The following is a 16641-nucleotide window of genomic DNA, read 5'->3' on the forward strand; positions in this document are numbered from 1 at the left end:
AGTTTGATCTTCTCTATGCTATCTGAAAAAATAGGAGGAGATTGTACTGAAGAAAGAATTAGGACTTTATTTATCACTTATTTCCTGTAATAGATTCTTTCAGAGAACTAAAAGGAATACATTTCCTTCCAGTCGCTAAAAAAAAAAAAGAAACTTTGAAGGACCTCAGGAGCAGGGGGAGATTTGCTGTGTGACCCCAGCTAAGCTGCTGGTGTCCTCCTAAGTCACCACCTGTCCCCTGGGGGGCAGTCCTGGGGCTACGTGTATGTTAAAGGTCACCAGACTCCCGAGTCAGGCCTGGGGTTTTCCAGTCCTTGGTTTTTCACCTATCGTCAACACATCTTTTTAAAAATTCAATAGGTAGGCCAGGTGCGGTGGCTCATGCCTGTAATCCTAGCACTTTGGGAGGCCAAGGCTGGCAGATCACTGGAGGTCAGGAGTTTGAGACCAGCCTGGCCAACATGGCAAAACCCCATCTATATTAAAATTGTAAAAAACTAGCCAGGTGTGGTATTGGGTGCCTATAATCTCAGCTACTTGGGAAACTGAGGCAGGAGAATCACTTGAACCCAGGAGCCGGAGGTTGCAGTGAGCCGAGATTATACTACTGACTCCAGCCTGGGTAAAAGGGTGTAACTGTCTCAAAAAAAAAAAAAAAAATTCAGTAGGTTACTATGTGCAAGCTTATTAAAGATGTTAAGAAATTCATCTTCCCTTATTCACTTTGCCTTCTCACTGGTCTGGTCCTCTGTGTTGTGGGTAAATGTGTTTTTAGGTCTGTGGTCTGGGAGCTGGAGCAGGGACAGACCCTGGGGAGGGGCCAGGATGAGCCATAGGCCCTCTATGCCTGTGGAAGTGGTTGGAATGTCAGAGGCTCCCAGGTCATGGCACCACTTATGGAGCCCTCACACCACTTTGCCTCCTTTTCAATTTTTTGTCTGCATCCCGCTGTAGTTCTACAGAGTCCCACCATCGGAAGGAAGCCTCTGCACACACAGGCATGCCCTGCCCCATTCACCCAGAACTACTTCTCTGAAGCTGAGATACACATAGGTGAGATAGGCAAAGGCAGGTGGCCCAGGAGCAGGGTCATTCACTCATTTTGGGCAGGGGAGCTCACGGTCCTCAGCAGCCTCCGTGAAGGCCTCCCCCCACCACCACCCCCACCTTTACATCCACAGTGCTGGAAGTCCTGTCCCCACCACCACTCCAGAGTGCAAGAAAGGGAGAGGCAGTGGAATGGGGACTCTGTGCTTTGTATGTAGGCTGAGCTAAGAGGGCCCATCTTCATCCCAGCCTTTGCAAGGGAGAGAAGGGGCTTCCCAAGGGCAAGCATTATCTACTCTTCCCCAGGTTATCCAGGGTCAAGACTTACCTGTCTTCTGAACTCAGGGCCCACACTCTCCCACCCGAGCTTCCACTATTTTGTGACACATGAATCTACTTGACTGGCAGTTCCTGGAGCCTGCATGGAGACATTCAGTCCTGTGACATCTCTGCAAACCTTCTTCCTACAGCTGCATAAAGTTTGAGGTAGAGAGTAAGTAGTAGAAAGATGGGTTGAACCATATCTCTGAGTGGGATCTTCGTAGGTTTTCTCATCTTGTTTTCAGAATTTTTTTGTGTAAAGACAGTATTATGGAAACCTAAGTTTCAGTGAAGAAACTCAGGATGAAGGTGGGCTTACTCTCAGAATCCCTCCATGTCCTGTCACTTCTAGAAAATAAGCCCACACCAAGCATGACACAAATAAAAGCCATTACCCTTTTATGGGGGAAAAAAAAAGGAGATACTTATTTATTGTGGAACATTAAATGTTCTGGGTTTAAGAACATGAGAGAAAATATTTTTTCTCTACATAGAGTGATTTCTTTTCTTGGGGACTTGTTTTTCTCTATGAAATGCTGAAAAAATATATCCAAAGGACTATAAATTGTTCTACTATAAGGACACATGCACACGAATGTTCATTGCAGCACTGTTTACATTAGCAAAGACCTGGAACCAACCCAAATGCCCATCGATGATAGACTGAACTGGGAAAATGTGGCACATATACACCATGGAATATTATGCAGCAATCAAAAATGATGAGTTCATGTCCTTTGTAGGGACATGGATAAATCTGGAGAATATCATTCTCAGCAAACCGACACAAGAACAGAAAATGAAATATGCATGTTCTCACTCATAGGTGGGTGATGAACAATGAGAACACATGGACACAGGGAGGGGAGCACTACACACTGGGGTCTATTGGGGGGAATAGGGGAGGGACGGCGGGGGTGGGGAGTTGGGGAGGGATAGCATGGGGAGAAATGCAAGATGTGGGTGAAGGGGAGGAAGACAGCAAATCACACTGCCAGGTGTGTACCTATGCAACTATCTTGCATGTTCTGCACATGTACCCCAAAACCTAAAATGCAATTAAAAAAAAAAAATACTTTAACCTGCCATAATAATTAAGGAGGCACTCAACAATTATGGAAAATGAAACAGTATATATTATAGAAAAATGAGACCCAATATTTATTAAATTGTTAGATTATGATATGACCAAATGATAGGAGATTATGTAGCCATAGAAAACTGCTCATGATACTGTTTAGTGAAAGAAAAAGGAAGATGCAAAATAAAATATTTAAAATTACTTGTACTGTGTAAAACCAAATCAAATAATAAAAACTTGGAAAAAAAAAAAAAAAAAAAGAAATGCTGAAAAAAGAAGTTGATTGCCCCATTAAATTCCTTCCCAAAGATGGCAGTGCCTTGGACAGTGGTGATGGTGGCTGAAGGCACCGGGTGTTTTCAGTCCGCCCGGAGGGGCGCTGACTGGGGAGACGGTCTTCTTGGGGAGCAAGAGTTGGGGATGTCGCCAGCCCCATTGCTCATTGTTGCACCGGACACTTTTCAAAGGCTCTTGATCTCTGATATGCCTCTCTCTGTTGGGGTAATTCTGGCTCTTGAGAGTGGCTTGTTGACTGCTGGCTGCATAGCCCAGCATTCTGCTGTGTTCCGGGTGGAAGAGGGGCCTGCGGTTGCAGGGAAACCCACAGACTGGGGCTTGGAACTCATGTTGCTCATGACAAAGTGTCATTTTTTTCTCCAGCATGTGTCCAACTGCTGTCTTGAGCCCCTCGGCTTCAGCACAGCTGCTGTACGCATGTGATTTGTTTTTCACTATTTTCTGGCTCTTGGCAGTGACTGGAACTGGCTTGCTTTTTTTCACTGAAAAGACCTGCTGAAAGAATTGTTTGATGTTTTTTCCGAAGTTGCTTATTGAAGGAGGTTGTTCCTTTGACGGCAGCAGCCGGAGGTCTTCGTCCTGACGAGTTTTTTCTGTTTTCCTGACTGGGGTGAGTTGGGGAGTCCTTAGTTCTTCAAGCCTTTCTTCACGTTTTTCTAAGTTGGCCTTCGCTGGGTTCTCACTGTTGTGAGTAGGGGTAAACATCCGGCTCTGGCTCTTGCATGAGCCTTGACATTTCATGTTCTTGGGCTCCTTGTGCCCCAGGTTGCTCCTTCTGGCTGCCATGAGGTCACGTTGCTCCCGGGAAGCCTGCATGTTCCTGGTAGGCATGCTCTGGAGACGGCCATGGGGCACTTGAGAAGCCAAACTCTCTGTAGCAAGGGGAATGTCAGTAAAACCATCTGGAGGGAGCACAACAGCGCCACAAACTTGAGGCTGGGTCTCTGACTTGGTGGCCATTCTGGGCTCAAATTTACGAACAACCTCTCCCATAACATAGAGCTCTCCTGGATCGTGGGAGACAGACATTCTAGGGAGTTGAGAGCCTTTACTGGTCTGTGGAGCCTCTAAACCACTCACATCCTCATGTGTGGCTTGGAGGTTTGCCAGCATAAAGGTTCCCAAGGGGACTCTGGGTTGTGGCACTGCCTCCATGGTCTTTCCAGTCCTTGAAGATTGGGCTCCTAAGCTCCCGCTCTGCTGGGCGCTGCCTGTGAGGCTGCATGTGAGGGGCTTAGAAGGCCACCTGTCCTCCTGTCCAGCTGGAGGAGGCTTCAAGGACCCATGGGCATTCCAAGATGGGATCCCTTGTGGGGCCGTCTGGAACTGTGTCAATGTGGGTGAAGACACCAGAAGACTGTCTGGCATCTGAACAGATGCTTTGGTCAGCACCTGCTTTCTCAGACCTGCCGGTGGTGACTCTCTTAGGAAAGTGGCTTTCTCAACTTTTGAGCTAGGCTTAGATTCATAGGTAGCTGAGGAGGGACTGGCAAGCTGTGTTTGGGATAAGGATGAAACTTTTCCCAGTTTAAAGACCTTAATGGGCTTGAGGACCCTGAGGGGTAGGCCCCACTTGTGTTTGGCCCAAAACCTCACAATATGGTGTCCCAGCATCTGTTGAGTGCACGGATGGAGGAAGGAAAGCCCCTGGGATGTGTTCACACTGGCTCTCCCACTTTCTGGGGGTACTAGATTGCTGGTCTTCATGTGGGTGCTGGACACAGAAAAATCCTGGTTGACAGCAAGCCAGGATCGACGCACACAAATGGGGATAAAGCCCGTATTGATCTGGCCCAACTTCCTGCCCACATGGACTTTCAGGATGTTTTCTATACGATTTCTCTCTGTGCGTCTTAATAAATCACTTTCCAAGTCTCTCCTCAAGGGCATCTTCAAGTCTCTTTCTGATTCCTCAGAGACTTGAGGTTCTGCCCCCAGAACCTTCCCTGGGAAGCTTTCCTTGCACCTGGCTAGATATTGCGGGGTCTGTCCCAGAGGTGTGCACGGATTCCTCTTTAGCTGGAACGTCACCTTCTGTATGTCCTTGCTGCTTTTGCCTGTGGACATGGAGAACGGCAAGGGTCTGAGTTTGCCCCTGGCCTGACTTGTCCCTGGCAATTTCTCCTGAGGCTGCATCAGATCGGGAGACTCTTGGGTCATTCCCAGGTTGCTCCGGTGTTGAATGAGCCACTTTTGAATGTGTTGCTCCAGTTGCCTCCGGAGTTCAGGACTGACTGGAAAGTTCTCAGGAATGATTGCTGTCAAGCTGTCCTGGGGAAGGTTAGGAGTGGAGGCGCTAAAGACATCCTGAGGTTTTTGGGCCCTACAGGGTAAAGCCAACCCACCTTCTAGTTGTTTAGAAGACCATTCAAGGCGCTGCATTTCAGGTAGGGTGAGAACTTGCATCTTATTCTGCGACACAGGGCAAGCTACTCCAGAATTATTAATCAGGGATGCAAGAGCAGGAGACTGGACTGGGAAAGAGGATTGAGCCTCCGCCTGAGCCATAGGTGAGAGCTGGAATTGGGGTGTGGGTGAATTAAAGGGTTGGGACTCAGGCCTCAGATGGGACAGGCGCTGGGCCTGGAAAAGCCGTGGAGACATTGTAGTCTCTGTTTGAACTGGGCGGACATTGGGAATGCCATTGAACAAGAAAGGAGGAGACTGTAAAGTATAAGATCTCTCAGACACCAAGGCATTAGCCACTAGGGATTCGCTGTGCAGAGACTTCCCCAAAGAATTCAAGTGCTTTTCCGTGTTCATTTGTTTTGGAAATGATCCATCTTTTTCTTTTTCCTCCCGAATGTTGATCCTGGCTCTTTCTGTGACTTGTATTCCCACAACATTCTGGCCATCAGAGCTGAGCAAAAAGGGCCTATCAGCTTCCATCTGACTGTTTGTGGGGTCTCCCAAGGATGAGGTTTCTGGTGGGTGGCAGGAAAGATGATCTTGCTGGACTGATGGGTTGGAGATGCACCAGGTTCTGGTAGTTTCCTGACACCAGAATGCAGGCACAGAGATATGACTGCTTGAGCCACCAAGGCCTGAGATGGCTGGGCCAGAAGTCACCAAATCCTCACACGGATGTGAGTTTTGATGGATGGTGTCCAATGGAAGCACCACTGAGTCACAGTGAGATGGAGTCGTCAGAGTGGAGTCCCGCAGGGGAGGAGCAATGAAGCCTTTCAGAGGAGGAAGAGAGCAGGCCAGAGGATCAGGGGTGTGTGGTGGGTTAGGGAAAAGTGCAAGTGGCTTGGGTGAGGCGTATTCCAGGGGAAGGGAAGGCTCTGGTGGTTGGGAGGCACTCAGAGGGGAGACTGAGGTGGCGATTGGTCTTGGTGATGGGGTGGAGACCAGAGGTGAAGGATGCTGGGTTTGAGGATTCGGGGAAGCTAATGAGGAAAGCACAGGAATGGTATCTTCCATCAGCTCCTGAGGGGACTGGGAGGCTCCATCAGGAGCTCTTTTGCACTTCTCACCTGGGGGATCTGGACCAGAGAGCTGACCAAAGTCACCTTTCTTAGGATGCCGCCCCAGGATGCTGCAGGAGACAGGAGGCACAAGCTGTAGTGAGGAGCAGGTAGGGCCATAGGGCAGAGTGGACACGTGGGCCCCAGCCCTTCCACCACCCCACACCCAGATCCCCCAATTCTCCTCCTATGTTCCTCCACCACCCCACACCCAGACCCCCCAATTCTCCTATGCCCCCTACCGCCCCATACCCAGACTTCCCAATTCTCCTCCTATGTCCCTCCACCGCCCCACACCCAGACTCCCCAATTCTCCTATGCCCCTCCACCGCTCACATCCTGACTGCCCAATTCTCCTATGTCCCTCCACCGCCCCACATCCTGACTCCCCAATTCTCCTATGCCCCTCCACCGCCCCACACCCTGACCCCCCAATTCTCCTCCTATGCCCCTCACCCAGACTCCCCAATTCTTTTATGCCCCTCCACCGCACCACATCCAGACCCCCCAATTCTCCTATGTCCCTCCACCGCCCCACACCCTGACTCCCAATTCTCCTCCTATGCCCCTCCACCACCCCACATACTGACTCCCCAATTCTCCTCCTGTGCCCCTCCACCGCCCCACACCCTGACTCCCCAATTCTCCTCCTATGCCCCTCCATCACCTCACACCCAGACTCCCCAATTCTCCTCCTTGCCCTTCCACCACCCCACACGCTTACTGCCCAATTCTCCTCCTCTGCGCCTCCACCACCCCACACCCAGACTCCACAATTCTCCTACGCCCCTCCACTGCACTGCACCCAGACTCCCCGTTCTTCTCCTACCCCTTGGTCAAGGGTTTTGCTCCCATCCTCTTTCCCCCTGGTGTCCCCATCCCAGGTCAGCTCCAGGCTGCCTTAAGGCCCCTGGGGTCGAATCCCAGCCCGGTAGGAAGGATGCAGGGAAGGGGCAGTGTCTCGCCGCTGCAGCTGTGAAAACAAGTCCCAAGCCCCCTCCAGGCCTGTCAGGAGAAAGGACTGGGGTGCTCCCAAAGAGGAATCAGCCTTAGCAGAGTTGAACAGCTGTCCACAGCCCCCTCACCCCCCTCCTGATTCAGACAGGCATTGGTCTCCTCCCCCTACACTGTGCCCTGCTGGGGAACACCCAGTCCTTGGCCCACCATGGTTTCATGCCAGCACGGAATCTGAGAGGGACCCGGGGTTCTGATTTCCTTCCTAGGAGCCCCACCTCAGGCTTCTTCAATTGACTTCCTCAGACAGAGTCGCTTCTCTCCAGGGACAGATGAGATCAAATGAACTGTAGTGTGCCCCGGCAGAGCCTTACCTTTCAGACTGATATTTTTCTTCCTGCCTTTGGGCCTCCCCCTCCACTGATCTCGACACTGGGACAGAAGATGACCCTGGGAGAGAAGAAAGGGCGAGGGGCTGAGACCAGCTCTCGCTCTCCGCCCCCAGTCCAGCCGCAGCGCTCACAAACCTCACAGCTCTCTCCTCTTGCTCAGGAAGCAGTGTGCTTCCTCCCACTCAGGTTTAAGTGGATGATAAACTGCTTTTCTTCTTAGAAAAACACAAAGAGGGGGCCAGACGCAGTTGCTCACGCCTGTAATCCAAGCATTTGGGGAAGCCAAGAAGGGTGGATCACCTGAGATCAGAAGTTTGACCAGCCTCGCCAGCATAGTGAAACCCTGTCTTTACTAAAAATAAAAAAAATTAGCTGGGCGTGGTTCAGGTGCCTGTAATTTCAGCTACTCTGGAGGCTGAGGCAGGAGAACTGCTTGAACCTGGGAAGCAGAGGCTGCAGTGAGCCGAGATCACCATTGCACTACAGCCAGGGCAACAAGAGTGAGACTCCATCTCAAAAAACAAACAAACAAACAATAAAACCCACCACAAAGAGTGATTTACTATATGAGGAAATATATATATATATATATATATATGTTTCATATATAAACTATAATATACATTATGCATAATATATAATATAATATAACTAATGGTAGAGGTGCTCCTCTACTCGACGAACACCCAGGCTCAGGCCTGCAGGCACACCTGAGCTGTCAGGTAGGATTCTGCTTCCCAGGAGATCAGAGGAGGCTCCAGGCCCAGGTGGGAGGCCCTCAGAGGCTCAGCACAGCCCACAGATTGAGCTCTGGGCATACCATTGGAGACTAGGGACTGGGGCCCAGGCCTGCATCACAGAGCTGGGGCCTTCACATCACAAAGGGCCCCTGATGGGGGAGGGGCAGTGAGAGGGGGAGGCTGAAGCACAGCCCCTCCCTACCCCGGAAGTCCGGGATCCCTTCACCCTCCCACCTTCCAGATTCCTCCTTTCCACTAAGTTTTGTCAGTGACAGAACTCAGCCAATTTTCTGTTCTTTCTCACTGGAACACAGATATTATCTGGTGCCTTTTATCTGTTGGAGATGGTAGTATGAGGTTATCTATTTTATGATCCTTGAAAATCTGAAGTTGACTCTGAAACTTCAACTATGTACCAGGGATTTTTATTCTCAGAATCTCATTCGTCATCAACTCCAGCTTTCCCACACAATGTTTTTGTCTTCTATCAATCCAGGGACAAAATGTAGATTTGTTTTACTCTTACTTAGTTTTGTAAATTTTGAATAGTAAAGTTTTTTAAAAAAAAAGCCAGGCGCAGTGGCTCAAGCCTGCAATCCCAGCACTTTGGGAGGCTGAGGAGAGTAGATCACGAGAGACCGAGACCATCCTGGTCAACATGGTGAAACCCCGTCTCTACTAAAAATACAAAAAACTAGCTGGGCATGGTGGCGCGTATCACAAGAGATCGAGACCATCCTGGTCAACACGGTGAAACCCCGTCTCTACTAAAAATACAAAAAACTAGCTGGGCACGGTGGCGCGTGCCTGTAATCCCAGCTACTCAGGAGGCTGAGGCAGGAGAATTGCCTGAACCCAGGAGGCGGAGGTTGCAGTGAGCCAAGATCGCGCCATCGCACTCCAGCCTGGGTAACAAGAGTGAAACTCCGTCTCAAAAAAAAAGAAAAACTTTGTTCTTTAAAAGAAAGCCAGCCATTTAAAGTAAGTCTACTTTTAATTTAAGAAAGAATGCAGTTCACACAAAACACACCAGGTCAAGTAGGGTGGGTTATTTGGCCACAGCTGACTGACAGCTGTCAAGGCAGGCAGATGACCATCTGGGTCTTCTCCACAAATCATTTCAGTTCAGTGGAAGTCATGAATGTGTACCCAAAATAAAATAGATATGTGGATGGTTAGTGACATGATTGTCTATCAAATGCTGTTGAAGCATAGTACTTTCAGCTTGAAGTCTGGAAAGCATACTAAGAATTATACTTCCATTGACTTTTTCCTTTTCTGATTAAATAATTTTACACCTAACCAGTGAGAAGGAATCTTTAAAAATAATCAACAATGAAATATCTTTTCCTTCAGTCATGACATTACAGTTGACCCTTAAACAATGTGAGAGTTATAGGAGACAGCCTAGGCAATATCATTCTGCCTGGAGGCATGGGCAAGAATATCATGACAGACATCAAAAGCTATAGCAAGCAACAGAAGCAAAAATTGGCAAGTGGCATCTAAGGAAGCTTAAGAGCTTTTGCATAGCAAAAGAAACTATCAGCAGGGTAAACAGACAACTTATATAAATATTTGGAAACTGCATCAGACAAAGATCAATCCAGCATCTATAAGAAACTTAGACAAATTTGTAAGAGAAAAACAACCCCATTAAAAAGTGGGCAAAGGACTCAAACGGACATTTTGTTGTTGTTGTTGCTAGCAATTTTTAAAGTTTATTTGATGTATTTGACGATCAGCGATTAGTTCTCATCCACATTGACTGTCTGTAGTTTTTGAAAGTGGTAACAGGTACATAGGTAACCAAAGTATAGAGCTTATTTGGTGAATCTTCATCCTCATTTCGTTTTCTGGACAACCACACACAGACTCGGTATGGGACATTCCTTATTCCTTTGGCCCAGACGGCTTTGTTGAGCCTGGTATCAATGCACACATCTGGAGTTCCCATCTCCTTCATAGCAAACTTTCGAATCTGTTTGAGTGCCCGAGGGGCACGCTTCTTGAAGCCCACTCCATGGATGCGTTTATGAATGTTGATGGTGTATTCTCGGGTCACTACCTCGTTGATGGCAAAACAGCCCTTTTTCTTCTCGCCACCCTTCTTTGCGGGAGCCATTCATTCGGGTCCGAGGTGGAAAGCAAACACATTTTTTAAAAGAAGATATACATGCAGCCCACAAGCATATTTTAAAAAGCTCAATATTGCTGCCCATTAAAGAAATGCAAATCAAAACCACAGTGAGGTACCATCTCATACCAGTCATAATGGCTACCATTAAAAGGTAAAAAAAAAATAACAGATGCTGGTGAGGTTGCAGAGAAGAAAAGGGAACACTTCTACAGCGTTGGTGGGAGTGTAAATGAGTTTAATCATTGTGGGAAGCAGTATGGTAATTCCTCAAAGAGCCAAAAGCAGAACTCCCCATTCAGCCCAGCAATCCCATTACTGGGTATATACCAAGAGGAATATAAAGCATTCTACCATAAAGACACATGTATGTGAATCTTCATTGCAGCACCATTCACAATAGTAAAAGCATGGTATCACCCTAAATGCCCATCAGTGACAAATTAGATAAAGAAAATATGGTACGTATACACCATGGAATACTATGCAGCCATAACAAATAGGCTCATGTCTTTTGCAGTAAGATGGATGGAGCTGGAGGCTATTATCCTTAGCAAACTAACACAGGAACAGGAAACCAAATACTATGTATGGGAGCTGAGTGATAACAAATGGGCATAAAGAGGGGAACATCAGACACTGGGCCTACTTGAGGGTGAAGATTAGGAGGAGGCAGAGGAGCAGAAAAGATAACCACTGGGTATTGGGCTGAGTGATGAAATAATCCGTACAACAAACCCACATGGCATGAGTTCACCTACATAACCAACCTTCACATGTACTCATGAACCTAAAATAAGAGTTAAACCCCAATAGTATGAGGGATAGTGGCACCAATCCCTCCCCTACATTGTGCAATTAAAAATCCACATATACCTTATGACTCACCAAAAACTTAATTACTAATAGTCTACTGTTGACTTGAAGCCTTACAGATACATAAGTAGTCGATTAACACATAAACTATTAGGTTGTACAAAAGCAGTTGGGTTTTTCCATTACTTTGAATGGCAAAAACTGCAATTACTTTTGCATCAACCTAACGTGTATTTCATGAATTCATGATATACCTTTTTAATTTTTTTTTATTTCTAGGCTACATAATTCATCTGTGAGTTTTTTTCAAGTTGTCACAAATTTCCAAACCATTTTCAAACATACTTATTGAAAGAAAATTTGCATATAAATGGACTCATGCAGTTCAAATCCATGTTGTTCAAGGGTCAACTACATGTTGTCTCATTGGTACAAAATTTAGGAATTAGGCTGTGCAGTAAGCCTAATGGTTACAGTAAGTTGCCTCTTGAAGCCCCATTTGTCTTGTTTATAAAGTAAAGTTGGGGTCCTGGCTAAGACAGTCTTTAAAATCCTTTCCAGTCTGCCAGCCTGTGACTTTTCTGCCACTGCTGGTCATCACATAGGCAAGTGTCCAACCTAATGCCTGCCTCCTTAGAAGCATTTGTTGTACTTTGTTGTTTAAGCTAGGAACAGGCATTAATCATTGCATCCCTTAAAGCAACTTGGAAGCACTTCACAGATGCTTCTAAGTGAATGAAATAACATGCATTTGGAAGCCTGTGAGGTGACCCTATGTTCCAAGGAGAAACACCTGAGAGCTTTGTCATTCCAGTGTTACAAACCTACCACTAAAGAGTGTCACGTTCAACATTTATCGCAGCTGCCATTTTTCTGGTTTTAAATGGCCACTTTTTTTGTGTTCTTACATTTTCATCTTTTTCATCACCAGTTTTTTTGGGGGGGAGGGGAGGCATTTTTTTCCAAAAGAAATGTTATTGCTTGAGAAGAATGCCTGTATATACAACAAACGGAAGTCATCTTGAGATGCTGTTGCTGCCACGTCATTAGCCAGACGTCCTCACCAGGCACCCTCGATGCTGTGCAGAGCCACTGTAGAAGACAACTCAAAACCTTGTCTTTGTAAAACTGCCAGGGACTCTTAGTGTTTTTTTACTTAATCCATTGCTCCTGGTGTAACAATGTTCCTGAATGGTAGAGAAGACCCCCAATCATCAGTCTGCCACATATACTGCAATCACAAATTGATTATCAAGAGGATCCTTTGAGAATTGCCTTTGTCATTTCCCAGTCTCAGATTACAGCCTCCCTTCAGGAATAATGCCAATGATAGATAAGGATATGCAGCTCTGTGATTTCTTACCAAAGTCAGTGGGAGACACAACAGGGCTCCATGAACTTTCTAATATTTAAGCTCAGTTTAATCTTTTTATACTTCATTTTTTGTGGCACAAAATCTTCCATTCTCGAAAGGTAGCTTTCCACCTCTAATTACTGTTTACTTTGTTGGCATGTGTTGTTTTTATTCTAGAATATTTCTCTTCTCATTTTATCTGTTCCCACATAAGACCTTGGCAATATTTACTCCTTCCCCTGAATTCCTAGACTTCCCACGTTGTACTTTTATTTCTTCCATCTAACCCTGATTATTTCCATCCTCCAGTGCAATATATTTTCCTTTTGCTCAAACTAGCCTGAGGCCTCTCCAGCCTCACGTTTCCAACCTGTGCCATATTTTGGTTTCAGCCATAGCGAACCACTTGGTCCCCTCCAAGTTCTGCACGTTTGCAGCTCCTCTGAGCCTTTGCCTGTGCTATTCCACACTCGTGACATAACTGAAATCTACTTGCCTTGAGACTCATCTTGAGCGCTGCTCCACCCAGGAGATCTTCCGTGGTTGCTCCCCACTGGCAGCCCCAAGTATTCCACCTGTGTTCACCCACAGCCTCCTCCTTAGGTTGTGAACATCTCTGTCTCCTTGAAGACGGAATCTATACAGTCTTTGTGTTCCTGTCTTTGTTTTGGTGCTCAAATATGTTGAATGGGGATTTTTAGTTTGCATTTGATGACACAGAAAACCTTCTGCCTAATGTGGTATGATTCTCCTTCAGACTATTCTCTGACCTCATGAGGGAATGTTTTACAATAACAGCTTCCCTCTCCCACACCTTCCTGCTTCACTCCTTTATAAAGTTCATTCTAGTAATCTCTAGAAGTAATTCAGTACAAAGCAGATTTGGCAGGAACTATATGTTTTGGGACCTGCCAAGCCAGGAGGGATTAAGGTGGCTATTAAAGATTTTGCAAATGCCATTTATACCAAGGAAACAGCAGCAGCATTTATCACTTGCTTTCTTGGCTGCAAAAAAGTCTCAGCTGAGCCAAAGCTGATTACGTTGGTCATGTAACAAAGGTAATTTATTCATCATACACACAATCTCCCCTTAACTAAAATCAGAATTTTAAGTGCTGACTGAAAGGAGAGCTAATGTATGTATTAGTGCACAATTATCCTGTAGCCCAAAAAGGCACTTAAGAGTGCTTTTTAATCGCTTTCTTTCCTAAACCTAATTATTGTTGACTTTTGCAGATGTCTAATAATTAACTCATTCATAGAACATCAGTCTGTGGTTTTTTTGGCCTTCACCACTACCTTTCTAATTCATATTTTGCATGTCGTTGGGCCTTATATCTGCATAAAGCTTTCCCAGTTTTCTGGGTAGCTTTTATTAACAATACCGTATAAAGCAGGGGCTCAGCTGAATCCCTTTCCTGGGAGAAATTTGGTATCTTGAGAGAACTAAGATTTCTGTGGTTCACATTCCTCTGATTTATAGATGTTTCTCCCACTTGCCTCCCTAAACCCTAATGATCACCACTCATCATCTTGGTTCACCCAGAATCCAACACTGTAGACTTTCTTCTCCTCTGGTTGTTGACAACTTAAAATGAATTCCAGGCTGAGAGGATTTCTCCTATTCCTAGCTTTCTTCACAGACACCCTGCCCTTGAAGCTGAGCAGACCCGAGTGGGCTTTCTACTCCCAGTTAAATCCCCTGACAGTTTCCCCTCCTGGCTCAATTGCAAAATAGATCTTTCAAAGAGGGTTCATTTTGCTCTCTCCGTGCCTGTGGTGAGTGTATGTGTGGTGATGGTGGTGGTAGGGGAAGGGGACAGTACACTTGCTCTGAAATCATATTGCAATTCTGTTTCTCAGCTTGCTAATAGTACAATGGAGAGCCTAGAGGCTGAAGGGCTGAGAAGAGGTAGATGTGTGTATACAGATAAAACCTAGTGGGGTTTAAATGTTGTCTTCTTGTTTTCATGTGCAAATTAAAGGAAATAGACCATCGAGCGGTGTTGTCTCACTCAGTGTTCTGTTTTCTCCACATTACATCCTCTATTCCTACCCGCTAATTCCACCTACTTTCTTTGGGGAAGCCTAGTCTGTCTTGGACATGCTGATCCATATACCTTTCAAAAAAGTCTAGTTTGATCACTGATGAGGTGCTGGTTTCCCAATAGCTCCAACCCTATGCCCAACCTTCAGCCTCCTCTAAGAAGGAAGCCCCTGTGGGCCCCTCCAGGTGGTGGAGTATGGTGTTGCTGTTTGCTAGACTCTTAGTTACTTGGTTCACGGTAGTCTCAGTGCTATTAGTCTTCGTTCTTTTTTCCCTCGGAATTTGAGGAGGTGAAGAAATCTAGTTTCTTCAGGAAATCTTTAGAGGGGAAGAGTTTCTGCAGGCTGATAGATGAATCTCATTCGATATATAGGTATGTTATATGGACACAGAAGCAATCTTTCAGCTTCACTCACAACCATAGATAATGACCATCTGTTTGGCCTGAGACGAATGCTGGTCCATGTGGCCTGGAGGAGAAATCTGTTTTCTCTCTGTATGTCTTTTTCTTGTCCTTGTAAGACATATTCTCTAGGGGGGTATCTTACATCCTCTTTCAGTAGTGGCCAACTCTTCTTTTTCCTCAGGGAGGAAGATGAGTACTCAGAACTGCGATCAGAGCTCAGCCAGAGTCAACACGAGGTCAACGAGGACTCTCGAAGCATGGACCAAGACCAGACCTCCGTTTCCATCCCCGAAAACCAGTCTACCATGGTCACCGCTGACATGGGTGAGTCTGCCTGCCCTTACCACCAAGCCAGAGTTTGGTTTCTGAATTGTAATAGAAATTTTATAAATGTGAGGCAGCCTTAATTAAAATTTAATTTTTCAAGGAGTTTGCTGAGTGGATGAAGTCACACGTATTTCATTCCCTTACACATTACTTTGTTGGTCAAAATGGAACTGAAGCTTTCTGCCCTGATACAATTGTGATTCAAACATAAGTCACTTATATTTGAAAATTCTGGAAGTAGTGAGCCAGTTTAAAAGGCCATTTCAGTATTCCAAGTTACGGTAATATCTGAACTATGATGGTGGGAATGGAAGGGATGGGATGGGGGCCAACACACTGCAATGGAAGAACCCCAGTAGGTTCTAACATCTCCTTGGGTTGGGTGAGAAGGAGGAATCCAAAATGACTCCAATGTGTTGTTCCTAAGTGACTAAGAGAATGGTCATATATTCCTTAGTAAGGAGGCTTCATTGAGAAATGAGTTGGGAAATAGTCATATTATGTTTGAGGTTGCAGAGAAATACCCATGTGTAAATATCTGGTATGGTGTATTTTAAACTGCAGGTTGTGACCTACTATTGGGTCTTGAAATTATATGAAAAAGTATCTTTTAAATGAAAGCGAATAGGAAAGCAAGTGATAGTATTGTTTCATGAAATTTGTTTCTTGCATCTTTGTAGGTAGTAAGTTGTCAAATAAATGTTCTAACTGTGGGTTGAGTCAAAATGTTGCAAAACCACTGGTCTTGCCTACCTGGATATTTGGAGGTACTTGCCTACCTGGAAAGAGATCGAGGTTGAGGAAAGAGGCTTGGTGCTGGTTCACCACAAGTTATCTGAGCTAAGGTGATCCCTGTGGTTGAATGGTGTGGAGTCAAAAGAGGGAGGAGCATCACATCTTAGGACATGTTCAGATGTATGAGAAAGATGGAAGAAGAAACAGGAGAAAGAAGAGTGCGTATAGTGAGTTTTCTTGAGTTTTATAGTGTTTTTCTTGGAAGTTAAAATTTTGTTGGAGAGAGATTTGAATCAAATGTTACATATTAAGGTTTGACTAAAAGCTTGTAAGTGCTACAACATTATGGAACACATACTATTAGAGTATATCCAAAGAAATTCGATTCAGTCCAGGATTACAAGAAGCCTTCCTCTAGGAGGCATTTGACCTCAGATCTGGAGGATCTGTAGGAATTAAGCAGGTCAAGGAAGAGACAGCATCCAGTGAGGGAAAAGAACGCATTTGAGGTGACAGA

At 45.8% G+C, this 16641-nt stretch overlaps 2 protein-coding genes and 1 pseudogene across 25 annotated transcripts in view; 1 reads left to right on the forward strand and 2 right to left on the reverse strand.

Moving 5' to 3' along the window:
* LOC128928060 (spermatogenesis-associated protein 31A5-like) overlaps positions 1-8386 on the reverse strand; it is a 53616-nt gene extending 45230 nt beyond the window's left edge. For 14 of the 21 annotated variants that reach the window (XR_013532153.1, XR_013532151.1, XR_013532152.1 and 11 more), the window contains exons 1-3: positions 8273-8386; positions 7545-7620; positions 6226-6287 (exon numbers count right to left, since the gene is read on the reverse strand). Coding sequence is in view for 2 of the 21 variants with exons in the window: in XM_035291081.3 (XP_035146972.3) it covers positions 2741-5635 (2895 nt within the window). In the remaining 19 variants the exon portion in view is untranslated. Of the gene's footprint in view, positions 1-1375; positions 1518-2504; positions 5929-6225; positions 6311-7544; positions 7621-8272 lie in introns of those variants that run through there. The other 7 variants (XR_013532157.1, XR_013532156.1, XR_013532154.1 and 4 more) reach the window with 4 other exon arrangements.
* The window catches only part of MCC (MCC regulator of Wnt signaling pathway), a 464974-nt gene that overhangs the window by 352092 nt on the left and 96241 nt on the right, over positions 1-16641 (forward strand). For all 4 annotated transcript variants that reach the window (XM_002744705.6, XM_008991678.5, XM_078365032.1 and 1 more), the window contains one exon: positions 15244-15386. In XM_002744705.6, coding sequence (XP_002744751.1) covers positions 15244-15386 — 143 coding nt within the window. The remainder of the gene's footprint in view (positions 1-15243; positions 15387-16641) is intronic.
* On the reverse strand, positions 10016-10427 carry LOC108590594 (large ribosomal subunit protein eL31 pseudogene; annotated as a pseudogene).

The sequence above is a fragment of the Callithrix jacchus genome, chromosome 2 (assembly GCF_049354715.1).
Source record: "Callithrix jacchus isolate 240 chromosome 2, calJac240_pri, whole genome shotgun sequence".
NCBI classification, from domain to species: Eukaryota; Metazoa; Chordata; class Mammalia; order Primates; family Cebidae; genus Callithrix; species Callithrix jacchus.